We start from the raw sequence: 26,953 nt of genomic DNA, 5'->3' as shown, positions 1-26,953 counted from the left end.
GTAAGACACCCAGAGAAGAGTGGCATTCGCCCACTTGCTGACGTGTGCTGAGCATATCGTGGGCCATCCCGGGCTGGGGGGGTAACCCCCGCCCCCCGCCCCTGTGCGTGAGGACCAGGAGGGTGCTGTCTCCAGGCCAGGGCCTTCTCTCCTGATGCCAGTCTGTCTGCACATGGTTCACAAAAACTTACATGAACCCTGAGCTTTTATGGCTTGGAAACCTGGAACTTGCTTCCCTCTACACTCTCCCTGCCGCCCCATTGAAACACCGCAACCATGGAAGTCTTTGATTCTGCTTTAGCCAGCACACCCAGTATCACAGAGCACTCCTGGCCACGTCCACTGTCAGAGGGTCAGGTTTCCAAGGGCCTGAGTAGCTGTGTCACAACATTCCTGCAGTGCACATCCCCTTGGCCTTGACAGATGACAGGGTTGGTCTCAGGAAGCGAGGATTTACACCCCGGATGCAGAGGGTGGGCTACAGCGCACGCGGCTTGCACATTCCACACGCTTGGCCACCCAGGAGCAAGTCTCTCCACCCGCCCGATAAGCAGCCCTTCAGGGCAGGATCCGGGTCTGAGCACTGGTAGGACCCTGCTCAGAACCTACCCACCCACTGTGGCGCTCAGTAAGTCGACAGGCTGCAGAGGGACGGGTTTGCCGACCCCACCAGCAGCACGGGGCCTGACAGCTTGGCCAGCTCATCACTGACCCCACACTGGGTTCAAGTGCAGACAAACCATGATGGAGGAGGTGCCACTCTGCCCAGGAGCTGGCCAGGAAGAGAGGAAAGACCTGGCTGGCCACCTGTCCAGGACGGTCCATGCCGAGCGCCACCCATGTCCACAAGGCCAAGGGAAGGAGCACAGGCCACCACCAAGGCTGGCTTCTAAAGCACCTGGCTCAGAACTGCCCCGAGAAGTGCATCCCAACTGGAAGACCCGGTGCTGATGCTGCCTTCCTGTGCGTGCAGAGCCAGGGCTGCTGCATGCAGGGGGCTTGCAGGCTCAGAACCACGCCGAGGTGACGGCTCAGCGTGCTTCCTTCCGGCTTTCCTCAACAGTGGCATATGTCTTTATGTTTTAAAAGAAATTAGGGACCACGGTATTTCACACTCTGCTCTCCTGTCCAGCCTTAGCTGCACCGCACCTCCCTGTAACTGTCAGGACCCGCTAAAGCGTCCTCCTACCTGCCCCCTTGGTCTGTTACCAGAGACTTGGTCCAGGTGGAGCCGCGCGTTAGGAGGCGGGAAACAAACTGCAGTGAGATCCGACTGCCGACTGTCTACCCTGTGGGGGGCATGGAGTCCTGCCACGGCCACGCACAGGAACCCTCACCACAAACCCTGCAGAAGGGAGGCTGGGATCCCACGGCTGGAGAGGCCCGGCCAGGGAGGAGAGGCGGCCTGTCACCCTGCAGCGTGCGTGAGGTGCATGTGGGCCGTCTCCCCCAGCAGCCTTCTTCCCCACCTGCACTTACGAGAAGGGACAGCCAGACAGGTGACAGTTCCTCATGACAGAACAGAAAACCACTGGAAGGATCCTGGAGCCCATGCCCACTGTCCTGAGGACACAACAGACACTCTGGAGTCCCACATGGTGGATGGGGACATGACCTCCACAGTCACGTCTCCCAACTTAAACTTGAAGTTTCCACTCACAGATCCATTCACACGCCCTCAAAGTCAGGGCTCAAAACCAGTTCCCAGAACTCGGCCTCCAGGCGGCTCAGGGACCCCTGCAGCAGCTGGTTATTGGAGAACCCCAAGACGGCTGCCTGGGCAGAGCCTAGCTGCTGGCTTCCAGGCCTGGGATCAGCGGTGATGTCCTGAAGGCCCTAGAGAGGGCACCAGGACAGCACGGCACACTGGCCACCACAGCCTGACCTGGTGCAAGGCGCAGAGGCCTGGGATCATCCTGGCCGGGCGTCCTCACAGGGGTCTGGCAGCTCCAGGCTACAAGGATCCACCTTAACAGCTCAACACAAAGAGCAGCCCAGGCAGAGGCTGGCTCCAGGGCCCACAGCCCAGGCTGCCCGTGTAGGGAGGAGCAGGAGGCAAAACTGGATCTGGGGTGTGGAAAGTGGCTGTGACTGCCCTCTCCTCCCAGGCCAGGGCCCAGCACCGCGCCCCTCACTCAGGAGGGCAGCTCACGTGGCCCGCTTGACCCTGTTCTGCTGGCTCCACTGGGCACTCAGGCAGCTGCGCCTGCAGCTCCTCCCACCCCACACGGCTCCGGGGTCTCTGGCCCAAGACGTTCCCAAGTGGAAATTCCACTGGAAGGCCAGAGAGCTGGTGCCTCGAGGACCTTCCTCAGGCTGTGGCTCGCCCCAGGCCTGGCCTGCAGAGCCATCTCTAGCTGGAAGCAAGTCACAGAGAGCAACAAAGAAAGTTCTCATTTTTAAAAGGAAGAACCGTCCGGAGGCAGAGTGGGAGCTCACTGTGGGACCTGGGGCAGGACGGTTCGTGCTGAGCGCCACCCCAGGTCCGCAAGGCCAAGGGAAGGAGCACAGGCCACCACCGAGGCTGGCTTCTAAAGCGCCTGGCTCAGAACTGCGTCTGCGCCTCCGGCTCCCTCGTTTGTCCAAAAGACCAATGAGATCCTCCAGGGCTGAGTCCAAGCCGGTGCCCCGACCCGGGGATCCCAGGGGAAGGCTGAGCTGCACACAGACTGCTGACCCCAGAGTCCCACCATTCCTCTGCTGAAGGAGATCCGACACCCCGTGACCCAACCTGGGTGACACGGGGGAAGCCATGCCTGGCTGTCCCTGGAACCGGAGTCAGGCTCAGGGTTTCTGCTGTAAGACAGACGCTCAGGGTCCCTGAGCCACCTGGAGGCCACTGTGGGGCCAGAGCCCCAGACACAGGACCAGTTGTTCCCTTTTTTTTCTTTTTTGGTACCGGGAATTGAACTCAGGGACACTGGGCCACCGAGCCACATCCCAGCCCTAGTTTGTCTTTTCTTTACAGACAGGGTCTCACTGAGTTGCTTAGTGCCTCGCTTTTGCTGGGGTTGGCTTTGAACTTGCAATGCTCCTGCCTCAGCCTCCTGAGCTGCTAGGATTACAGGCGTGCGCCACCGCGCCCGGCCAGCTGTTACCTTTGAGGCCTGGGACGAGAATCTGCACAGAGCAGGCGTCATCCACCGTCTGCTGAGGACATCCAGGTGGCAGCAGCAACAGGAATGCCAGGCCAGTCAGCGTGCCCGCAAGAGCCAGGTCCCTCTTCATCATGAGCACAGGCAGGACATTGACCTGACGGAAGGAAGGCACAAACAGTGAGGGACTCCAGAGCGCGGGGGTGACTGAGCAAAGCGGGCCTCGACCAGCCAACCCTGTCCTTCCCCTCCAGGATCTGGAGCTCGCTTACTGGCTGGGCCACGAGCTGGCCTCAAGCCCCAGTCAGGCAGGACACTCGCAGTCCTCCTGCCCTGAGCCTGTGAAGGCTGAGCGTGTCCACAGTCACCGCTGGGATGAGCTGCCCAGCACAAGGCCTGCCCCAGGACCCCATGTGATCCTCAGAAAAGACTCGGGCACAGAGGACAGGTGGCACAGACGGAGGCCCCCCACAGAGCTGGGCAGAACTGTCCAGAGGGAACGGCCCAAGCACCAATGCTAATGGTTCCATTCACAGACAGGAGCCCAGGCCCCACGTCCCCTGTCCGCCAGGAGACAAGGACAGGAGGCTCACTAGACGTGGCCTCCTCCAGAGAGGCTGGTCAGGAGAAGGAGCCCACCCTGGGAATTTAGGGGACGCAGTCACGAGTGGTCTCATGGGCTGTCCTGGGAAGGGTGGGGCTCATTGCCCCCCACCCCGTTCCTCATCACGAGGGGCCTCAAAGCCTGAGAGAGGGAAACCATCAGACCCTAGGAGGAGAGACGCAGGAACAGGAGAGGGGGCAGCAATGAAGGCCAGCGGTCGAGGCAGGAGGGAAGGAGTGGGGGAGCCCAGGGAGGACCAACAGGGGGGCCGGGGGAGGGAGGGAGCTCCACAGCACCAACATGTCCATCCTGAAAGGCCACCTGCTGACACTGCCCGCACCTGACCACTGGGTCCATCGATCATCCAACAACGTGTGAAAGCCAACCCGGCAGGATGCAGCCAGAGCAGCCAGCTTCACTCACTCGGTTGGAAGACAGAGGACAGATGAGAGGCGTCAGAGGGAAGGCGAGGGCAAGGAGGGGGTCCGGGCACGCGGGAGCGGCTGTGACGGGAACAGGAAGGGCTGCCCTCCAACTCTCTCCTCCCCACGAGCGATGACAAGGAAAGGCCATGTGAAGATGGCCTTCTGATGTCACCACCATGAAGGGAAATGTCACATGCCCCCTACGCCTTCCTCATGCTAAGGAACAGTCAGGGTGGGCCCAGGGGGAAGAGGGAGGGTGAGACAAAAGTGAGGGCAAGGGCAGCATTCCCAGGGCTGTGCCAAGATCCATGCACTCACCTCCGCCTTCCTGGAGCCCTGAGGCCGGGGGAACGCGGCCTGCCCTCTGCGGGTCCAGGGTGCCAGGGGAGTGAGACACTTCACAGCTCAGAGTCACAGCCACTGACTCTACAGGCCAGCATGTCCCCAGGCCCTGCCCTCTGGGCCACTGGGCCCCTCGCTGGCCGTGGGTCCTCTGTGCACACATGCAGGGGAAGGCCAGAGGCTAACTCACAAGGCACCCACCCCTCGGTCAAGTGTCCAATCACAAGGAATCACAGAGGGAACTGGCCTTCTGCTTTCCCTGAGAGAAAAACACTTGGGCCAGGCCGACTGCAAAAGATGTAAATCCAAAATCAGGAATGGGAGAGAGGGAGGTACACTGGCGAGGGAGAGCAGCCGCTTGGTCCTTCTGAGCAGCCGCAGTTCCAACGAGAGCTCTGGCCCACCCAGCATCTCCCCGTGACACTCCTTGGTCAGTTTGTAATGTTTTATGATGCAAAATCTGAACTCCGCACACAACTAATGCCATGAGCCTCTGCACCCCTTGCCCAGCCTGGTCTGACACCTTGGAGGCATCGTGTGGGTTCCCTGCCATCCTGCCTGGTCGGCACACAGGGACAGGATGAGCGGTAAAGGGAAGGACCTGAGCCCACCCAGGGCCAACCGTGAAGTCAGGGTGCGCTCCTCCCCGCCGCAGCCCCCAGAGCGACTGACCGCCTGAACTCTAGCCCCTGGTTCCCTAGCAGTGAACAGCACTGCTACACAGGCTTACTTTCCTGAATATATTTGCCTGGATGGCCAGTTGGGTTCCGTGAGGCACTGCCACATTGGCAGTCTTCTCGTGTCCAACCTTTCCGCTCCACTCTGCAGTTCACCCACTCTGCAGGAAGCTGCTGCTTACTGACCGTCTGGTCACAGTAATGCAGAGAGTACGGGTCACAGATGGGGGCTGGGATGGGGTGGGCGTGGGGGGGCAGAGGGACGCGGCTGCAGCCTGAGCTCACCCCGAGTACCCCAGAGCAGACATGCCATTCACATCTGCCTGATCCCGAAGGAAGTCCTGTGCAGCTCACAGAGCCACCACTTGGGGCTTTGGTGACCAGATGGCATGGTGTTTAATGGGCAGCCACAGAAGCAGCTGCACCACTTACCAGTACCTTGGGCACACAGCATGCCTCTTGTGAGCTGGCTTTCTCATCTTAAAATGGAAATGAGAAGCCCTTGGCTCTCTGGGGGAATAACAGAGGTGATGCCTAATAAGTGCCCTCAGCACTTATTCGCGTGTGATTCTGGGACATTGCTGAGTCTTTCGGACCATGCTTCCTCACCTGCACCTGGAAATGGTGAATAGTCTCTGAGGAGCATGGCAGTTGTTTTCTCCGACCTGACGGATGCTGCCCAGCTCTGTCCTCTGCAGTGACTCTGAGGACAGAGCTGTGTGCTCCTGTGTGATGAGCGCACTACCAGAGGCAGGGTGGACAGGAGACTTTCCTGGGTGCGTGTGTTGCCCTGGTGTGGGCAGAGGTGCTGTTCAGGCCTCTCTGCCGGGAGTCCGGCTTCCTGCCCTTGCACACCTGTCTCTGTGCTATGGAGAGCCATCGCTTGGGGAGCACTTCCACGGACCAGGCCCCGTGCCAAAGGCTTGGTGCAGGGTGCTCTGAGGCCAGCCTGTTCTGCTGCTGACCACTGTTTGGTTGGTTTTGGTTTGGTTTTTTTTTCCGGGGGGTGTTTATTGTTTTTTTGTTTTGTTTTGTTTTGTTTTGTGTTGTTTTGTGCCAGGGGTTGACCCAGGGTCACTCAACCATTGAGCCACATCCCCAGCCCTTTTCATGTTTACTTTGAGACAGGACTTTGCTAAGTTACTGAGGCTGGCTTTGAGCTTACGATCCTCCTGCCTCAGGCTCCAGAGCCTCTGGGAATACAGGCGTCACCCCCACACTCGGCTGCCCTCTTCATTTTCTGAGACAAGGCCTTACTAAGTTGCCGAGGCTAGACTTGAACTTGAAATCCCTGCCTCAGCCTCCTGAGTTGCTGGGACGACAAGTGTGTGGCCACCTTGCCCAGCTCCCAGAGTCTTCACCACATCTAACGTCCACACAGAATGCCCAGGGTCGGTCGCTGGCTACACGGTCCACCTGTGTGGGGCCATGGCTGCCACATGTGGGTGAGTGCTCTGCTGTCAGTGTTCTGAAATTCCTAGGAGTTTGGGTAACAAGGGGCCATAGTGTGCAGCCAGGCCTGCTCTTGACAGCGCTCTTGACCCTACGCACTTGGCCACCAACTGGACAGCAAGTATTTTGATTCCGTCTACTGAAAACAATGTTGACCCTTGCAGCACGTTCCACACGCCCGGCCCTTGGTCCTTCCTGGTGTTTGCTGGGTGTAAACCATGCTGAGTGTTCGAGGTTCCTCAGCTACCCCAAGGTTTCCTGTCTGGTCAGAAACAGTTCTGCCCAGAGACAGCAGGGCGTTTAGCAACGGTCACCGCTCTTGCTGTACAGGTCCTACGGTGACTTCTAGAAGGATGGGCTGATGCTATCACCCAAGAAAGGAGGTGACCAGGGCAAGGCAGAGGCCAGAGTGAGCCACTCTGGGCCTGCTGGTACAACCCCGCTCAGCAGCCCCCTGCCCACGCATGTGCTTGGGGCCTGCTTTCCGCGGGCCTTTCCCTGGGGACAGGAAGAGGCACAGGCCTGCCCTCCAGTCGCTCCCAGACTCTGGCTCCAGCTATGAACCAGGGCCCGTAGGCACAGGGTGGAGGCCCCACCCCCCAGGAGCCCCACGCCCCAGCACTCTGACTGTGCAGCTGCTCGTAAGAGGAATTTGGTTTATGAACTGAAAGCGGCAGCAGGCGCAGGATCTCTTTAAGAACAACATCCTTATCTCCCAGCCAGGCCCAGGTCTCTAAGGCGCCATCCACGAGATCAGCTCTGCAGGGAGAGGGCACTTCACACAGGGACAGAAGAAGGAAGGGGAAAGCGTGACTCGAGCTGCCAATCACACTCGCTAAATACCTCCAGCAGGACCCAGGGCGTCCCAGACACTGCAAATGCCCACCAGGAGCCACACCTGAAGCACGAGGGGCGGCTGGTTTGACTGGCAGACTGAGCTGCCCACGCTGGCTTCCTGCAGTGCCCTCCCCGGGGTTTACAGCAATTTCCAGCCAGGACACGGTTCTTCCCTCCTCACCACCACCACTGCAGGAAGAGGCCCCTTCCCTCTTGTCTCCCTGGATTTAAGCAGATTATGGGCCTGGTCCCTTCTCAAAATCAGAGATGGTCCAGGACGCTGCTCGGCCCAGCACCACAGTCCCCTATCACATGCAGTGGCTTCAAGCATTGCTGTTGGACGTGGAGGTGCCCCTTCTCCGCGGCTCCAGCAAGACCCCGGTTCCTCAGGGCTGGTGTCAGGCAGCAGGGCCACGCTCTGGAGCTCTTTTCCAGATTCCAGAGACAAGAGGACTCCTGCCGGTAAGAGATGACCCACTGGGAAGGACTGTCCCTCCCTGACGGTGGCCTCCTCCAGTCCCAGCTCTGCCTTACTACCGAGGGTGAGGCAGACAGCAGGTCCCCAGGGAGGGCCACTGCACTCAACACTCTCACAATGGCAGATGAGGTCTGTGGCCAGTTACGACCCGGTGGTTTGAAAAGAGAAGGCACCAGGCTCCCCGGCTGCAGGTTGAGTTTTACATAACTAGTGACCCCATCTGGTGATCCCCAGGACTTGACTCCTGTCATCAAAGTCTCCATGAAGTTCCCACCAGGAATGACTGAACCCAGTCTCTGCCTGAATCCAGATCCCACCTTCCTCGCAGCCCAACTCCATCTCCAGCCCCACATGGAACCTTGTCCCCGCATCCATGTCTCAGTGCCCAAGTAACCCCCCGGCCGTCGGCAGTGTCTCCTACCTGGGCACACTAGGCGAGGAGGCTGTCCTGAGCACTGCTGGCCTAGGAGGACACTGTGCCGCAAAGCCTCATGGCTGCTCTTTACAAGGGCCGGCCCCAGTCCAACACTCGGAGGGGACCCTGCCTGGCTGCCGGACGGCCCAGCAGTCCAGCTGGATGGCTGCAGCCTTATCTGCAAAAGCTTCCTGTCTGAGACCATCCGCTGCTGCAGGATGGTGCCTGAGTGTGGGAATGCCGGCACCACGGGGCCTGGAGATGGCCCCAGCCTCCAACACCCTCCTGCCTCTTGTGGAATTCTTTTGTGTTTTCTTTTTTCTTTGTTATTGTTTTATTTTTGTTTTGTGGTGCTTGGGACTGAATCCAGGGTGCTTTACCACTGAGCCACATTCCCTGCCCTTTTTATTTTGAGACAGGACCTTGCTAAGTTGCCTAGACTGGTCTGGAACTCGCATCCCCCTGCCTCAACCTCCCGAGCTGCAGGGATTGTGAGCGTGGCCCCGGCGCCCAGCCTCTTTTTGCTTTGTGGCTGTTAATGAGCCACACTGTGGAAAAGTTCCTAAGTGTGAAGAAGAAAGAGTGGAGACCAGCACCTGGCAGCACATCAGCCAGAAGTAATCGCAGCTCAGCCTCTCCTGTCCTGTTTCCCACATGGGACTTCACTGCAAAACGCAGGAGGCACTCACCACTGCCATGGAGAGCTGGCCGGCAGTGAGACCCAAATTGCCACTTAAGTTGCATTTAAAAGCAGTGAATGCAAGAACAAAGTCTTGTGGACGTCTCAGGGCCACAGTGTGCAATGACCCAAGGGCTGGACACATTCACACCTCAACACCAGGCAGCACCCCCTCTGCTCCCTCAGAACACCAACGGTGAGGACAGCAGGACCCCCAGGCTCTGCCGCCAGGTGCTGGTTAAGACCACTTGCAACCACTGAACCAAGTCTCATCACCAGCCCCATGTTAGAGGTCAGGAATCAGAGACCTCGCCCAAGACCAGTTAGCAGAAATGGGCAGGCCACTGCTGCCAAGCCAGCCTCCCTGTCCCTCCTTCCTGGACCCCTCCCATACAGCTGCTGTAGAGCTGTCTGTTCACATTGTCCTGCAAGGTAAAGGGCTTTCAAAACATGCCAATAACCTGAGAAATACCCTGTTACAAAAATAAAAATGGTGATTCCATTTGCCTCTTTTGCATAGGTTGTAAATCAGACCACTTAAGATGATAAACCATGTTCACACTGTATTCACACTAGTACCAGGAAGTCACCCGCCACTTCCATGTCCTGCCCGCTCCACTCGGCCTCTGGAGAGCATCACGCCACGGGAAGCACTCTTTTGCACATGAGCTCTGACCCCACAGACTGTTCTGCTCCAGGGGCCAGGGGAAGATTGGTCACATCCAGTATTTACATTTCTCACAGATAACCAAGAGGTCAGAGAGCATAAGTCACATGAAAACCACTTTGTCTCTGGATGGGAACTTTCACGGAGGGTCACGCCAGACGTGTTCCCATATCTCTGAGACACTTTGTCCCTAAGGACATTAACCGCGGCCACCTCGGGTCCTCATCCAGAGTTTCTCCAGAGTTCCCTGAAGTGCAAGGCAGCAGTGAGGCCTCCTCATGCAGGACTTGCTCATCTGGTCCTGTCCTAAGCACCCTCTCCCTCCCAGCCCACACTGCCAATGTCCAGCAGCCAGCAGGTCCCAGGGCACACGCATCGCTGCCAACACGTTTCAGACCTTTGTTCTTGCGAAGCAATGAGAAGGCACTGAAGACTCCAATGTTAGCAAATGGATGAGAGCCAGCTAAAACTCTGCGTCTGAGGCAGGTTACAGCACTCTTTGTCCTAGCTTCTATCCAACGCCAGAATCTGGATCACACTGCTTGTCATGGATTGCCTGGGGGGGGGGTGCACCCTGCCTTAGAGGACACCATCAGATTCCTAGGGAGTCTAACTGACTTAAAATCAGATTGCTTTGCTGACCACTTGGAAGCCAGTGTCCACTGACCACGTGGAAGTCAGGGCATCATCAGAGCTTCTCAAACTGCAGCCAGTGACAGAATCACCCAGAGACTTGTTAGGGCAGATGGTGGGGTACCATGCCTTAAGTAGTGGGATCCAAGCATTTTCTGCTCTATCAAGTTCACAAGAACCAGGACCACACTTTGAGAACCACACCTGCCTCATAGATGGCTGTCAGCATTCAAGGGAGCACAGAATTGCTCCAGCAATGGCTGCAGCCGGAATTGCTCGGTGCCTGCCCCCCTTGCCTGTGTGCCCTGAACTGCCACACTGGCCTGCACGCGCCTGCTGCAGCACAGCCAGAACTGAAAATCAACACACCCACCCCGACGGGAGGGAAGGGTGCTTGCTGGTGGACCTGTCTTGAAGAAACACCACTTAACCCTCTGGTCGAGAGCACACCCACAACACAAAGGGACATGGAGAACTGCCCAGCATAGCTTCCTCTCTCACAGGGCAGCTGTGGACCTGAACTTACACCAGGGCTCCCTGGGGGGTGGTCCTCAGGCCTCTCGCCCTCCCAGGTCATCTCTGAGGCTCGCAGGAGCCTCCAGAAACAGATCTGAAGCCAAAAAGAAAAATAAGCTTCCTAAGGCATACATGAGAAATTCACAAATGCCATTGCTTATCTTCCAGACTTCTTGGTGGCGTGTTTTCTAATGAAAGTTGCGGTGGCGACTGTTCAGCGTGCTAGATCCCCATCTCACCATGCAGCCAGTAAAACAGCAGGCGCTGCAGGACCAAAAGGGAGCCCACCAGAGCACACACACCTACCTCCCCCAGCTCCACAGCCTCCGTGGAAAACGTCGTTGTCGTTTTTTGTTGTTTTTAGTTTCAACAGTGAGAATGTATTATTTTTTTGCTCTTTATACTTGTACTTTTTTTTGCATTACAATTCTTATTACACATATATATTCCACAATTTTTCATGTCTGTTTGTATATAAATCAGGTTGACACCCAATTCGTGTCTTCATACATGTACTTTGGATAATGATGCTCATCACATTCCACCATCCTTGCTAATCCCCTGCCTCTTCCTTCCCTCCCTCCCTTCTTACCTATCTAGATTTCATCTATTCGTCCCATCTTCCCCCTCCCTACTCCACTGAGTCAGACTCCTTGTATCACAGAAAACACTTGGCATTTGTTTTTTGCACTGTCACTTTTTGAATGGTGGTCAAACATAAGTTTCTACTAGATTTCCTTCATCTACAAGTTGTAAAATTTCAGACATTTCCACTGTTTTGTGGTGCTGGGGATTGAATTCAGAGCCTTGCATGCTTACCACTGGGCTACTACCCCAGCTATAATGAGATTCTGGGATAAAACTGGAAACGGTCCCTAAACCTTTCTGCTCAGCAAAGCACTAATTGTAGCTGAAGCAGTGAGACGACTTCATTTTGAAAAGCTTGCCTCAATACTTTACAGCAACTGTAAACCCCGCTCTAGGCTGTTTACTTTCTTGATTTTAATAATTATCAAATCTGAGAGACTTTGAAGAATATGAGTTTAGAATTCACTTTAATAAGAGGGCTGTGAGCTAGACTTGGGGGCTGAGGCAGGAGATCAAAAGTTCCAGGACCAGCCTCAGCAACTTAGCAAGGCCCTGATCAAGACTGTCTGAAAACATGAAATGAAAAGGTCAGGGATGCGTGGCTCAGTGGTGGAGGGCGCCTGGGCTCAACCCTCAGTGACAAAACAAAGCACACAGGGGGAAGCTGAGGGGAACCTGCTGGAAGTAGTCACATGACCATCACCTTTGTGAGTGACAGAAAATCTCCACTACCACTTTGCAAGACAAAGATAGATGCAAATGGAAGCAGCACATCTTTGCCTGTGCTTCCCATCCTGCAACTGTGCAGCTGTTGTTACAGACCAACCAAAATTCTGCACTTATCCTGGTATTCTGGTAATCTTTGTTCTTGCAAAGTAATTAGAAAATATTGAACGTTTTATGGGACTGGGGTTGTTGCTCAGTACTAGAGTGCTTGCCTCACATGCGTGGGGCATTGAGTTCAATCCTCAGCACCACATAAATAAATAAAGGTATTGTGTCCATCTACAACTAAAAATTTTTAAAAAAATTGAACATATTAAATGGTTACAAAGCCAACTGGAACTCCTTGACAGACTGGAAAGCCATTTCCAAGTTTTTGGAATATTATAGGATAATCTAACTTAAAACAGAAGAATCTCCCAAAGGCCATCTTAAAATACACTTAATTCTTATACTAGTTTCAAAAGGCAATTATGTTCTCACGTATGTTTAAAAGTTCTTTTCATGGAGATATTTTTGCTTTGTTTTAACCCCTCTGAGGTGTTACTAGTGAGAGTAGCAGCATTGTTGAAAATCCTGACATATAGGTAGGTCCCTCTGTGCAAATTCTCCAGTCTTCACAGGAAGCCACTAAAACAGAAGCCCGAATCTACGCAATCTTGAATACAGAATACCCGAAAACAGGATACTGTAAACGACAGTTTATTTAGTCATTTTGTTTACAACTGAAACTCTGGGAATTCAAAATTAACATCCTTGCCTGTGAGCTTCTTATAGACACCAGAAAAGGTTTCAACCTACAAGGAAAAAAAAATGAATCACAAATTAATCACAAACTTAAATAAATGCACACACAGACCCCAAAACCTGACGTCTGTGAAAACGTCTGGCATGATTTTCCTCCTGGACAACCAGGGGTGGAAACTCCTCAGGGCATCCCCCCAGAATCCCAGGACCAGGGACAAGCTCGACTTCAGCCTCCCTGGACAGACTCTGCATCCTGACACAGTGCCATTCCTCCTCTGTAGCACATGGATGAAGCCAGGGGGTCAGCAGGTGTCCCCCACCACCCACCCCGATGTGTGAAAACACAAGCCTTCCTCAAAGCTGATCCCGGGTCACTTCCATTCCTCCTAACAAAAAGGTAGAGAAATTCAAGTGTCCAATTTCTAAAACATCCCCAATTGAGAACCTGGCACACAGAGTCCAAAGGACTTGGGTAGAGGTGGCAAAGGAACAGCCAGCCCTGGGGTGTACCCTCCTTCCAGCAGTCAGGCCCCTCCACCAGTATCAGCCCCCCACCTTGTGTTCCACGTTGTTCTGCTGTGCTTTGTCCAAGTGAACTTTTATAAGCCGGCTGCCATCCAGCTTCACACGAATCCTCTTGCCCACAATTTCACTCGGGAAGACTAAGTCCTCAAGGATCGCATCATGCACAGCTGTCAGAGTACGGCTTAAAAAATAAGCAGAAAATTAAGCAATCTAGCAATGTCTGTGCCCTAGTAAGCCCTGGAGGACACTTCTCAGTCAAAACAAAACTCCTGAAATCCAACCTTTGATGGAAGAGAGTTAACAGTTCTGTCTCTTCTATTTTAAATGTGACACCCTGGTAAACTACATGTGCACCAAGCCATTGTGAGAACTTATCTCTATTTTCACACGGTTTTTAAAATAACCTCTTTACCACTTTGTGGATCCTTGTCCAAAGTAATCTTTCAAAAATACCAATATGATCACATAATTTACCCACTAAAGGTCCTTTAAGAGCTCTCCATGGCCTCTTAAGATGTCACCAAAACTCCTGTACTATTCCATCCCCAAAGGTGCTATTCTCTCATAGTTCTGGGATAGCGGCCCCAGCCAGGTGGACCCTGATTTTCCATCCATCCCCATTTGTAAATGACATGGCTACCTGTTCCTTACTGGAGCAGCACCACCAAGCTCACCAGCTGCCCAGCTGCTGCCTCACCTACCAATCAAAAAGGTTCAGCTGCACAGTCCTTGATTCACAATGTGATTATACCTGGTAAACCCATCATCAGCAGGAAACACAGAAAGTCAAAGACATATTTAATACACCTGAACTGCTGAGCGCCCTAGCTTAACAGGAGTCCACTGAGGACTGCCAGTTGTTTCCTCTTGAGATCGTGAGGCTGATCAGGAGCTGTGGGCTCACTGCCACTGCCCCACATCATGAGGACTGTATCACATATCACTAGTCTGGGAAAAGAGCCAAATTCAGAATTCCAAGTACAGTTTCTATCGCTTTTGCATGATTTTACAGTCAAAACAAGCCAGGGACCATCTGTAATTCCTAACTTTTGGGTACCTACTATGTACCACAAGATGCCAGGATTGAGTCAAGAGACAGTTCTTAATTTTTGACATTTAAAGCAGACTGATATTGTGGCTACTTATCTAGATCTCAGTCACCACAGGGTGGGTTAACAGACACTATGTCGTGCTCATTTGTATTTTCTATCTGGCAGTACCCACACACACAGGAACTGCTTTCTAGTGGATCTCAGGATCCACGATCCAAAGTCTTCATCAACTTTCAAAGTCATTACTACTCATTAGTGAAACATTCTTATAGTACTTGGAAAACACACCACTGTGAAATTAGACAATTACTTCCTTTAAAATGTAAACTAAGGGCTGGGGATGTGGCTCAAGCAGTAACTCCCTTGCGCGGGGTGCTGGGTTCGATCCTCAACGCCACATAAAATAAAGATGTTGTGTCCACTGAAAACTGAAAAATAAATATTAAAAAATTCTCTCTAAAAAAAATGTAAACTAAAACAGAAACAAAGCTATTCTTAAGAGTCATCTCTCAAAATTCTGTTTTTAAAAATCACTTAAAAGGGGAAACAATGGCAATGCAACTTTAATAATCACAAACCATGGGACTGAAGTAGTTCAGAGGGAAAGAACCCTTACATAGCCAAAAATGAGGGGTGGGGCTACTGAAAAGCAAAATCAATCTGAAAGCAGGTAACCAGACTGGAAAAGTGGCATAATCACCACAACCTGCTAAATATATCTCAGGGAGCAGGAGAATAAAGATCAGAAGTCCATCTCACTTCTGCCTCCATCCCCAACTATGTCCACCTCTACTGTACCTAGCTCACTTTCCTCAACAGCTAAGAACTGAGGATTTCCCTTTCATTCTATCCTTTGCTGAAAAAATGGACAGACTCATCTTTTACATGGCTGCTCTATTATACTGTATAAATGCCTATGTGAATCACCTGACCTCTACATCTAGAATGAATTCCACAGAGGAAACCAATGTCACTCAGTAAAGATTCTTAGTGAATAGCTTAGGAAGAGCCAAGTCCTGACTGAGAACATCTGGAAATCCCAGGTTTGTGAGGACAGAGCATCAATCAAGGCTGCAGATCCGGGAGACAGTCCCTTAGCTGTGTTCCTACGCTCAATTAATTCCTCACAGGTTTTCAGAACTGGGATTCCAAACCCCTTCTACCTTCTAAGTGTCAAGATTTTAAAAAAGAAGTGGGTTAAAAGAAAAAAAAAGAAGAAGCTAGTCTCAAGCCTGTGATCTTCCTATCTATATCTGCCTCCTGAGATTACAGGTGTGCACCAAGGCACCAGGCCCAAAAAATCCTGAATTCTTATGCTACTCCCACTGCCCATGAAACAAATTCAAAGTTCTAGAAAATCAGACACCTCCTTTTCCCATCCTCAGGCTCCTCTCCCGTCTCTTACACCCACGGTAACAACAATCCCTGTTACACCCACAATACTAAAGTTCCCATCTCTATTTTCTAGGTATTCATAGAACAACTTGAGTTTTAAAACTTGTCAGCACTTTTAGTTAACGGAGCAAACTCTCCTGGGCTTGGGTCCATTTCTCATCCATGAACTAGGGAAAACAATACTATGATATATTCCTAAGTGCGCCACTTCTGGCAGTTACAGAAATAGCCAGAATAGTTTTTTTCTCAAATTGGTCCCTAGGGAAGAGTCTGCAGGGATCCTGGAATCCAAAATTTGAGAAACCAACTACTAGAAAACTACACTAAAACTACTACCAACTACACTAAAAACACAAGGCCTAGTTCAGGAAGTCAACTATTAAGTCTATGCCAAATAAGCTGAAGCATCAGAAGGGCACCTCACTTCTACCTCCATCCCCAACTATGTCACCTTCACTGTACCTAGCATGCTTTCCTCACGCCTAAGAACTGAGGGTCTGGAATCAATTCTACAGAGGAAACCAATGTCACTCGGTCAAGATTCTTAATGGATAACTTGCTTCAATACACAACACACCTTGTACAAATCACATGCCAGACAGGAGCACAGCACAATTCAGTCACAGCTGAAAAACTCACCTTCTGGGACGCTTCTGCTTGTTTTTTGTTCGGCTTTTTCGAGTTGGTTTAGGCAGAATTCTCCTCTGTAAGGTAAAAAATTATATGAAAAAAAAACCCATAAGCTGACAGAAAGCTAATAACTGTTGGGTTTTTAAATATTTTTTAGTTGTAGATGGACACAATGCCTTTGTTTTTATTTTTTCATGTGGTGCCGGGGATCTAACCCAGTGCCTCAAGCATGCTAGGCAAGTGCTCTACCACTGAGCCATAACCCTGACCTAACTGTTGGTTTTAAAAGAAAAAATGTCAAAAGTTTAGGAAAAACCTAGACCAAACAACTGAGGAACCCCTTTCTATAAAATTACTTCCAGAATTTTCAATAATTCAGAATCCACAGCTTATCTTACCTAAGTAAAACTCCCACATTTCTGACATCTTCCCATATTCAACAAAGCCCACTACGCAACAAGCAGCAGAAGACGGTGTTGATAGACCCAGAGTACTACTACTACTTTTTATAATATTTTTAGTTGTTGCTAGACCTTAATTTATTATTTATATGTGGTGCTGAGAATCAACCCAGTGCCTCACATGTGTGAGGCAAGTACTCTGCCACTGAGCCCCCAACCCCAGTCCCAAAGTACTACTTCTTATATTCCCAATCAGTCCTAGCCCTTTATTCCCCACAGACTAATCTGCACCAAAGCCAGATGTGAAGTTAAAACACTCATTTCGCTCCCTTCTCTACAAGGTATCCAGTGGCATCTTTCAATCTCAGAGCCCATGTCAGATTCAGCAGAGCATCAGCACAACCTCACAGGCCCTCGATTCGTCTGGTTGCCCTGTCAGCAGCCCACTAGACACTAATGGCACTGTATCATGGAAAGCCCTTCTGTGACTGAACAAACCTCTCACACTGTTCTGACTCCTCAAGAGAACGTATTCAATCACTTAACTCACAACTTCCCCGGCACCCTACCCAGCGTGCTTGTACTCTTAACAGGGGTGTTGTCTGCATTGTGATCAGCAACACAGCTTAAACTAAAGTACTTGGTCAAATTCAGGAAAAAGAACCTTCAGCAGTAACAGATACCTGAGCAATAAAAACCACATGCTTCCCACTGAACTTCTTCTCCAATTCACGCACAAGCCGGACTTGGATTTTCTGAAAAGATTTCAGCTGAGGAACTGGCACAAATATGATGATAGCTTTCCGACCACCACCAACTTCAATTTCCTTAAAAAGGAAAAAAAAAAAAAGGTCAACAAGCTGTCGCAGACCAGACCACCTGGCTCACTGAGATCCCTTTCTAAACATCACTTTGCTAGGGTTTGGACCTGGCTTGAGTGTGTGCGCAGGTCCATGAGTTGCGACCTAAGCTCACCACAGGGCCTTCAAGCCACTGCAGGTGGCAGACGCACGCGGCCCGCCCTGTCCTTTGCCAGGTGATGCCAGCAAGAGGTCGTCACCAGATAGAGCCCCTCCAGAGCGTTGTCAGACGAACCTTCCCCAGCACCTACCTGGCTCGGCCTCCCCACGCGGGCACACCTGGCACGCCCAGCTTTTAGCTCGTGCACCTAATGACGAGCCTGCACGCAGGCCCAGTCTCCTCCACCCGAGACCAGGTGGCACCGGCTCTGACTCCAACGCCGACGGCCGGCGGTCCTCCCAACGCACCGCGGGTGCGACTGGGCGCAGTTCCGCGGAACCCCGGCGGCCGCGCGCCCCGCTCACCTTGGCCGCCGTGATGTTCAGCTCCCGCAGCTGGGCCTTGAGGTCCGAGTTCATCTCCAGCTCCAGCAACGCCTGCGGGCAGACACAGCGTGGGCGCCCGCCCCGCGCGCCCGCCCGCCCGCCCGCCCGCCGGGTCCCGCCCGCCCGCGAGGCCACTCACCTGCGAGATGCCCGACTCGAACTCGTCCGGCTTCTCGCCATTGGGCTTCACGATCTTGGCGCTCGAGCTGAACATGGCGCGATCCTGGGGGAGCACGCGCGGTCAACGGGGCGGCCGCCGCCCGCCCGCCCGGCCTGCCAGGGCCATCGGCGGGCGCGGGCCGGGTAATCCACTGCATCCCACCGCCGAGGCGAAGGGCCCACAGTCCCGACAGACCCCATGGGGCCTTTTCCCCGAAGCCAGCCGAAAAGCGCGGCAGAGCTTAGGCCCCGTACCACCTACCTTGAAGAGAGCCGGCTTAGAAAGAGGCCCAGTCCTCGCGAGATCTCATCATATCTCGGAGGCGGAAGGAAAGAGGCGGGAACACTAAAAGTAGAGAGGCGGAAACCGGAAGAACCACTGAGAAGCAGCAGGACAACTAGAGAGTCCCGGAAGTGGGTCCAGAGCTCGAGTGTGCGGGCTTCGCTGGTTGGTCCTAGAATTCGGTAGTGGGTGTCCGCTGGTTGGGCATCGGGTTAGTACACACGTCATAAAACGAGATGGGAAATACTTCTTTGTGTTCTGTTTTCTGGAAAAGACTGTGGAAAGTTGAAATTAATTCGGCTTGGAGCATTTTGACAAATTCTGTGAAATCAGAGACTGAGGATTTCTTTTTTCAATTTTTAAAAATAATTACGGACTATTCAAATTATCTATTTCATATTGGGTGAGATTTGGTAGTTGGTGCTTTTTAAAGAACTGGTCCATATCGTCTAAGTTGTCCAATTTATGTGTGCTAGCAAAGGAGCCAAGTAGGAATGTGATGCGAGAGCCCACCCAATGGGAGAAAATCTTTGCTTTTGAGACAGAGGATTAATATCCAGACTATATAAAGAACTCGAAATACTAAACACCAGCTGGGCAAGGTGGCTCCCGCCTGTAATCCCATGACTTGGGAGGTTAAGACAGGGGGATGGCAAGTTCTAGGTCAGCCTCAGTAATTTAGGAAGACTTCACAAATGAGACCTTGTTTTGAAGGTTAAAAAGGCCTGGGGATGTAGCCCCCTGATAAAGCGCCCCAAGGTTATAATCACTAGTAATAAAAACTTAACCCCAAAAATCAACCCAATAAGTGGGCGAATTAACTAAAAACTTCTCAAAAGAGATTAAAATGACCACCAAATATATGAAAAAAAAATGTTCAACATCTCTAGCAATTTGTAAAATGGAAATCAAAACTACACTGAGATTTCATCTCACACCAGTCAGAATGGCAATCAACAAGAATACAAATAATCGTAAGTGATGGAAAGGATGTGGGGAAAAGGAACACTTTTACATTGTTGGTGAGATTGTAAATTACTACAACCACTATGGAAATCAATACCGAGGTTTCTCAAAACACTAGGCATGGAACCACCATGACCCCTCTATAACTTCCCTTGGTTTTTATCCTGAAGAATTACTGTACAGTGATACATGTATACCCATGGTTATAGCAGCACAACTCACAGTAACCAGCCTAGGTCCATCAATGAATGAATAAAGAAAATGTGGTATATGTACACAATGGAGATTTATTCAGCCTTCAAGAAAAATGAGAGGTGGAGGCGGGGGTGTGCTGTAAGCCAGGAGGGTGGGCACTGGGCTCTCTTCCTCGTGCTCAGCATTGATCCCCAGCTGCAGCCACCACCACGGTTGTCCTGCCTGGCCCATCCCAGAGGTGAGCCTGCAAGGTTCCTGCTTGTGTCCCTGGAGCGTGGGACGCTGCTGAGCTGGAGCTGTGTGTTTCACCTTGATAGCTGCAGCCAACAAGGGCAGTCAGCCCAGAGTCTGGAGTATCCACCTTGCAGCAGGCCATGATGCCAAAGGCTCCCAGAGCCATCTCCACTTTCATGAGAAGCTACATGACTCAGTGACCGGGGTCACCCAGAAGGGGGACAGCAGCTTTCTGGTCAAGGTTGGCTTCCTGAAGATCCTGCACAGGTATGAGATTACCTTCACTCCGCCCTGTCCCCCTACCCTGCAGTCTGAGCCTGGACATCCCTGGGACACCTGTTCCTAGCCTTCACCTCAAGATCCTCAGCATCATGCCCGTCCCTGAAGGTGGGTCCCCTCCTGGAATTCCGGAGGCCTGCCCTCCTCCAGTAGGTCCCAGAGGTGAGTGAGAGTGAGAATATGGGGTATTTCAAGTCAGGGACATGGTACCTCTTAAGAGCTTGCTGTGAAAACTTGGTAGTTCTCAGGTCCCGGGCCTCCCTTCCTAGACTGAAGCCAATGAACTCACACTGCAGTCCTGTGTCCGCCCATGGCCTGACGGTTTCCTTGGTGGGGAAGTTACCAAGATGGGAGCCACTGGCTTTGGGCCTCCAACCTCCCTCCTGCCTGCCCTTGAGAAAAACCTGCTGGAGCCGCAGAACTTTGTGTGGTTAACTTCTAGCACCCACTAGTCCCAGGCTTTGGGTTTCACACTGCTTCTCCCAGCCCTGCTGGCCTCGGGCCCTGCTCCACCCCCCACCTTCAGCTTGGGAGAGGCTAGGGTGTCAGTTTCTGCGTGTACTGCCCACAGACCCCAGCTTCAGTTTCGTGTCCCCCTTTCCCCACCTTTTCTTGACCTTGCCCTCTAGGGGACTTCAGGCAAGGTGCCTTAGGCATTTGCCTTGCTCACATTCCACCCTGCCTGCCTCCCTTGTCCTCCATCACCCCCTCACTGCCTGCCTGCTTTGGGGGGGAAATGAATATGGCATTTTCAGGAAAGTGGGAGGAACTTGAGACCATTAGGTTAAGCAAAATAAACCAGACTCAGAAGATCAAAGGCCCTGTGTTCTCTTTCATGTGGAAGCTAGAGAGGAAAAAAGAAAAGAAGGGTGGTGGTGAATCTCAGAAAGGGAGAGAGGGTGGTAGGTAAGGAGGAAGGGGAAGTGCTGGGGAGTGGAACTGGCCAAATTTTATTGTGTGTATGTAAAATATGTAACAACAAATCCTATGTACAAATAGAATGCACCTGTAAAACTATGGAATAAATAAAACAAATTATAACATGAAAAGAAAAAAGTTATTACATGTGCAGAATTATTCACAGTATTCCCTTGTCCTATCAAAATGTTAATAACTTTTTTTGGGGGGGGGGCGGGTACTGGGTATTGAACCCAGGGGGAGTTCACTACTGAGCCATATCTCCAAACCTTTTTATATTTTATTTATTTTTTATTTGTTCTTGTTAGCTATATATGACAGTAGGGTGCATTTTACATTATACATATATGGAGTATAATTTATTTCAATTAGGATCCCATTATATTTTATTTTGAGACAGGGTCTTGCTAAGTTTCTTAGGACCTTGCTAAGTTGCTGTGGCTGGCTTTGAACTCAGGATTCTCCTGCCTCAGCCTCCCAAACTGCTGGGATTACAGGCACGTGCCACTACGCCCAGCTAATGTTAATAATTTTTAAAGATAGATTTAACTGGATTTGACAAGGAGATTTTACTTCCTTCAAGTCAATATTTTATTTCTAGTTCCTGTTAGAGTGAAAGGATCACCTGGAGACAGAGAATAATATATACCCATCATTAGCTAGGCAAAAAGAACAAAGTCCTGCTCAGTGAGGTACAAGTGAAATTCCAGCAGTATCAGGAAAATAGAGTCTCCTGGGAAGAATGGCCAAGCATCTTCAGGAAGATCTGACTTCCGGGGTGGAGAAAGGGCACTCAGCACCCACAAGAGAGCAAGTTTTCAATAAGGGGGAAATGGAGACACTGGAGTCTGGTTTGCTCAAGGTGTTGCCTGCCTGTAGGACAACCCCAATTTGTTTAGAACTGAGAGTTACTGTGGTCACAGAGTCCTTACTGTCCTGTGGCATTGTGTTGTCCCCATTAGTTGATTTCACATGCCCAGACCTACCTTACAGCTGGTCATTAGATGGGTGTTACTGTCCTTGATGGAAGGGTGCATAGGGATATCAGGGATGAGCTCTTGTTACATCAGTGTTAATTACATTCATGTTACTTTGTTAATTCAGGGCTAATTAGTTTTCTCCAGAGCAAAGTGACCATAGGCTTAGTAACCATTTTTCCTACTCAGGGTCCTGTTTTACTTCTGGGATCAGTTATAGGTGCATCATCAAAATGCCCCTTTTCCCTGCCAGCCTAAGGCTGTTAGCTTTCCTGGAAGGGAGAAGCCTGGTTGCTGGGAGATGTCACACTGCCATTACATGTGCTGCCCCGTGGGGAAGGCAGTGAAGGGGCCTTCCTGCCTAGCACTGATAAATGGCAAATTAGGAAACCCAGCTGCAACCTAGATTCATCATCTCTCCTTATACCCAGGAGTGCTACCCAGTGGGATACCTGGACTAGAGGAAGAGGAAAGGGGGCCCAGGCCATTGGTCTGCATAGACCGAGGTGGGGGTTCCAACCAGGGACTCAGAAAAGAACAGGGTTCCTGTGTTGTGGACCTCCCTCCTGTTTGTGAATCAGGCTCAGCAGCTGCGTAGCCAAGAAACAGGGATAAAATAAGCAAACTAAATCCACTTAACGGGACTTAAGGAATTCCAGCAACTCGGGAGGCTGAAGAAAGAGGATTACAAGTTCAGAGCCAGCCTCAGCAACTTAGCCAGGCTGTCACAAAATATAAAATAATAAAGGCCTGGAATGTGGCTCAATCCCCAGAATAAAAATTTTAAAAAATAGAAAAATAAAAATAAATCTGTTGGAGATATAAAAACAAACCAACGTCCACACTATGTGAAAGAGCCCTGAGGAAGGATCTTGTTTTGGAGACGCGTGATCTCAGTGCCTGAGATGCAGAAAGCCCAGAAGTCAGAGAGGTCGGGAGCCCAGGGCTCCAAGGTCGTCCTTTCTCCTCCAGATCCTCATGTTCATAAACAAGTGACAGAGAGGAGTTACTGATGAGTCCTTGCAGGTTAGACACGTGTATGGACCTGTCTTGTCTGTTTGACCAAGAACTAATGGATTCTCTCCTCTCCTCTGCAGCTAGCAAGGCTTTGATTTATTATTACCCACTGGTCAGTGTAAGTGAAATGAATCAGGGAGCTGGGAATGAAGGCTAAAATCCTGAGTCAGGAATTTAATGGGAGCAAGGTCACTGGCTATTCTGTAAAGCTTCAAGGTCCTTTTTCCTGCATGACAGCTCAGGATCTTCAGGCACAGAGACCTGTCAGGAGGATGGAAACTACCAATTCATATGTTCATATCTAAAATACAGAAATGTTTACACTTTTGATTTTTACTATAAACTGATAATTTGCCCCTCTTCAATATATTTCACCAAGAGCAACAAATTCTTGCCATTAACTTGCATGAAATAGGCTTGAGATCAGAAGGAGCATGGCCCCGAGACGGTGCAGGAACATCAGGCAGTTGGTCAGCTTGCACAGCCACCATGCAGGGCATCACGATCTCCTTTTTCACAGGAGAGAGAAAACTTGAAGCAGCTCATCTGATTTATAGCGCTGGTGATGGTGGAGCTGGAATTTGAAGTTGATGTGCATGAACTTCCGACCTCAGGCTCAGGGGAGAACAAACAGGCATCAGCTGAAAAGTGATACACACATCGCCCTGGGTGACCCCCATAGCTCTTCCAGGCCGGAGGGCCAGAGGACTAGAGGGCACAGAGCCCTCTGCTCCACCCCATTATGGTTCTTGGCTCTGGTGCACCAGGCACTTGATCCTCCTTGGCTAGTGAGAAGAACTGGGGTCTGAAGGGAAGTCATGTGACAGGGAATGCACCAGGTCTCAAGCCTAGTTCACTGCTCACCTTGGGGTGCATCACATGACAGGGTGAGTAGCAGAAGTACAGGGAGCTTGGAGAACTGCGGTGGAGCTGCCCTGGCAGGCATCTGTCCTTCCTAGGACTGCAGGGGGTTTCCTACTGCATCAGCCTGGGGGTTCTCACGCCAGGGATTCCAGAGGGAGTGTCCCTAGGACAGTGCCATCCAGGGGAATTTGACACCAAGAGTGGATTAGTCAACACCCTTCTCCAATCATTCAACGAAAATGTTTACAGCTGTAATCATGTAATAGTAATAGTCATCTGCAGGGTTTCTGCTCTTGCGACTAAAAGGCTCAGGGGTCACTCCAGGAAAAATGGGCTAACTGGGCTGCGCGAAATAAGCACACAAGAGACACAAATACCTTTTTCTTTGGGACCCCTGTAACGGCTCCTCTGACCTTAAGGGTCCCCAGAAAGAGAACGAGAGCACGAGAGCACGTGCTGAGCCCTTTTATTGAGGAGAAGCTATTCAAATGAGGCAAGGGGTCAGATTTCAGGGGCTGAGTCTGTCTTCATGATGTCCACTGTCAGCAGGTTGACTGATACCTGGGTAGGCCACACCCAAGGGCACAGTAGGAGAAGGGGACACACACAAGGTACTTCCATGGAAGATTCTATCCTAAACAGGGCAAGGGGTTATATTACAAAGGAACATGTGACCGTAGCTTCACCCATGGGGCTGTAGCAGGACACACCCATGCACAAGACACAGACCCTTGAAATCAAGAAGGGTGGGGAAAGCTCTGTCACATTTCTGTGACTGAGTGCCTCAGCACCCAGCCGGGAGTGTGACTCAGTCACGTGTGAGGTTGGTCTCCCACAGTCATCATTTTCCTAATCCATTAATTTTAACCAATAATTATATTTTAAAAGAATAGATTTTGATTTAATTAAAACTCAGCAGTAACTATGAATAGTTTCTTTGCTCATGAAGGAAGATTTCTCCTGAGAAGGCACTTATTGGGCAGTGTTTAGAAGGGCTGGTGTTTGGTGATGATCACAGCAGTCTGACTTCCCGTGTTGTTGTTTACTGTCTTTGACTCTCAGTAGGTAAGATGCCTTTGCAGCACTGCACCTCGCATGGGTGCACACACACACAGATCCCATTACCCAGCCTTTGGGGTCATGCAGGTGAAGGTGCAGGGGTCCTTTGTGTCACTGCATCAGGGGTGCAGACCCCATCACCCAGCCTTTGAGGGCATGCAGGTGGAGGTCCAGAGGCAGGGTGTGGGATGATGGATGGAACCTGAGGATCTGGAACCAGGAAATGGATGGGCTTTGGGAAAGGGCGTCTGCATCCATAATCTGGGTTTAACTCCTGGGAGTGGTGACCGGTCACCACTGGGTGTGGGTGACTCAGATTCCAAACGGGTGCACCTGGAAGGCTTGTGGGAAGTGGCCCGTGGTGTTTGGCTATGCTGGGCAGCTCCCTCTGGTAAGCCACCCTGGAGCTCTCGCTCCTGACTAAAGACAGGACCACCTTTATGAGCTGAGTGCAGATCCCTCACAGTGCATGGGCACAGCTCCAGAGTAGGAGCTGTTCAGTGCCACAGATGCCCAGGTGCCTGGGCCAGCCACAAGCCTCCTGGGGCCTGTGTCTTCACCACTAAATAAGCATCTGCCCGTGGACCTCATGGGTACTGTGAGGAGCAGCCAGTAGCAGAGGCGAACCTGGCTGGCCCCCAGGGGGAGCGCCCTGCAGCACCCAGGCTCTGACCCTGCCTTCACCTGGAGTTTCCCATGCTGTGGGCCTGGAACAACATTCTGAATTCCCAGGGAGGCTTTTCCAGCTGGCATGAGGCCCTGAGAGTCAGGATACTGGTTCCCGAGGCCCGGCTCTGGCGTCAGCTCTGAGTCTTGGCTCTGTTATGTCCTGTCTTTGTGTCCGTGGGCAAGTGATACATGTCTCGTCCCTTTCTCAGCCACACCAGGATGGTACTGTGTTGCACTGAGGATTGACCTGTGGCCGCGTTTAGTACTAGTACAGCGCCTGGACTGCACAGGTTGCTGAACAGCGGTGCAGGTGCCAGTTAGAGAAAGCCACCAGCCACTATTACCTGGTCACTGCGGTGTGTTAGACACATGCATTATTCCTGAAGAAGGAATGGCTCCAGGGCGTTTTCTACCCAAAACTGCAGACCTCAGGAAGTTCTAAAGTGCTTTCCAGAAACATGACATTAGATTTTACTTATCAAAAAATATAATTTGCAGTAAAATGTGAATTAGTTACAAACCCATAGTTTGAAAATATCATTTTATATGTAGTTTCTTAAAAATTTTTAGTTGTAGATGGACATAATATCTTTATTTTATTATTTTTATGTGGTGCTGAGGATCAAACCCAGTGCCTCATACGTGTGAGGTAAGTGCTCTGGCTGAGCCACAACCCCAGCCCCTTTCTATGTAGTTTTAATATTGTTTGATGATAAAATTTTAGGTCAACAGTTCTTAAAGTTCAGGTCTTTGCATGGCGCTGTGGTGCACTTTTGTAGCCCCCTAGCAGCTTACAATAAATCCTCGGGAGGCTGAGGCAGGATGATTGAGAGTTCAAAGCCAGCCTCAGCAACTTAGTGAGGCCCTAAGCAATCCAGCAAGATCCTATCTCTAAATAAAATATAAAAAGGGTTGGGTGTGGCTCAGTGGTTAAGCGCCCTTAGGTTCAATCACTGGTATATATAAAAAATAGATTTGGGTCTTAGGGTCCTTTAAACTTTTATTTTTTATTATTTTTTTTAAATATAATACCTGTTCTTTTATTTTAATATTTATTTTCTAGTTCTCGGCGGACACAACATCTTTGTTGGTATGTGGTGCTGAGG

The 26,953-nt window shown here is 51.2% G+C and overlaps 2 protein-coding genes across 3 annotated transcripts in view; both read right to left on the bottom strand.

The window, feature by feature from the left end:
• Colec11 (collectin subfamily member 11) overlaps positions 1-8,416 on the bottom strand; it is a 30,134-nt gene extending 21,718 nt beyond the window's left edge. Inside the window, exons 1-2 of one of the 2 annotated variants that reach the window (XM_077792114.1) lie at positions 8,332-8,416; positions 3,099-3,252 (exon numbers count right to left, since the gene is read on the bottom strand). In XM_077792114.1, coding sequence (XP_077648240.1) covers positions 3,099-3,231 — 133 coding nt within the window. In that variant the 5' untranslated portion in view covers positions 3,232-3,252; positions 8,332-8,416. Of the gene's footprint in view, positions 1-3,098; positions 3,253-4,442; positions 4,511-8,331 lie in introns of those variants that run through there. The other variant, XM_077792115.1, reaches the window with a different exon arrangement.
• A 4,401-nt stretch (positions 8,417-12,817) lies between these two features.
• Positions 12,818-18,750, bottom strand: Rps7 (ribosomal protein S7). Its single transcript, XM_026411222.1, has 7 exons — positions 18,649-18,750; positions 18,367-18,450; positions 18,207-18,278; positions 17,565-17,708; positions 16,490-16,554; positions 13,434-13,584; positions 12,818-12,928 (listed from the first exon to the last, which is right to left on the bottom strand). The coding sequence occupies exons 2-7, from the start codon at positions 18,439-18,441 to the stop codon at positions 12,851-12,853; spliced, it is 585 nt and encodes a 194-aa protein (XP_026267007.1). The 5' UTR covers positions 18,442-18,450; positions 18,649-18,750; the 3' UTR covers positions 12,818-12,850.
• Between the last annotated feature and the right edge of the window lie 8,203 nt (positions 18,751-26,953).

Source organism: Urocitellus parryii, chromosome 12 (assembly GCF_045843805.1).
Source record: "Urocitellus parryii isolate mUroPar1 chromosome 12, mUroPar1.hap1, whole genome shotgun sequence".
In the NCBI taxonomy this organism is placed as follows: Eukaryota; Metazoa; Chordata; class Mammalia; order Rodentia; family Sciuridae; genus Urocitellus; species Urocitellus parryii.
Note: the sequence above shows the minus strand (reverse complement) of the source record. Positions and strands in the feature narration are given on the sequence as shown.

What these genes read in the sequence shown, in the direction of transcription:
- Rps7 (XM_026411222.1), bottom strand. Translation starts at nt 18,441, where the DNA reads ATGTTCAGCTCGAGCGCCAAGATCGTGAAGCCCAATGGCGAGAAGCCG. An exon ending in TCGAGTCGGGCATCTCGCAG is followed by an intron (nt 18,279 to 18,366) that starts GTGAGTGGCCTC and finishes GTCTGCCCGCAG; the next exon opens with GCGTTGCTGGAGCTGGAGAT. An exon ending in ATGTGGTTTTTATTGCTCAG is followed by an intron (nt 16,555 to 17,564) that starts GTATCTGTTACT and finishes TTTACCTTACAG; the next exon opens with AGGAGAATTCTGCCTAAACC.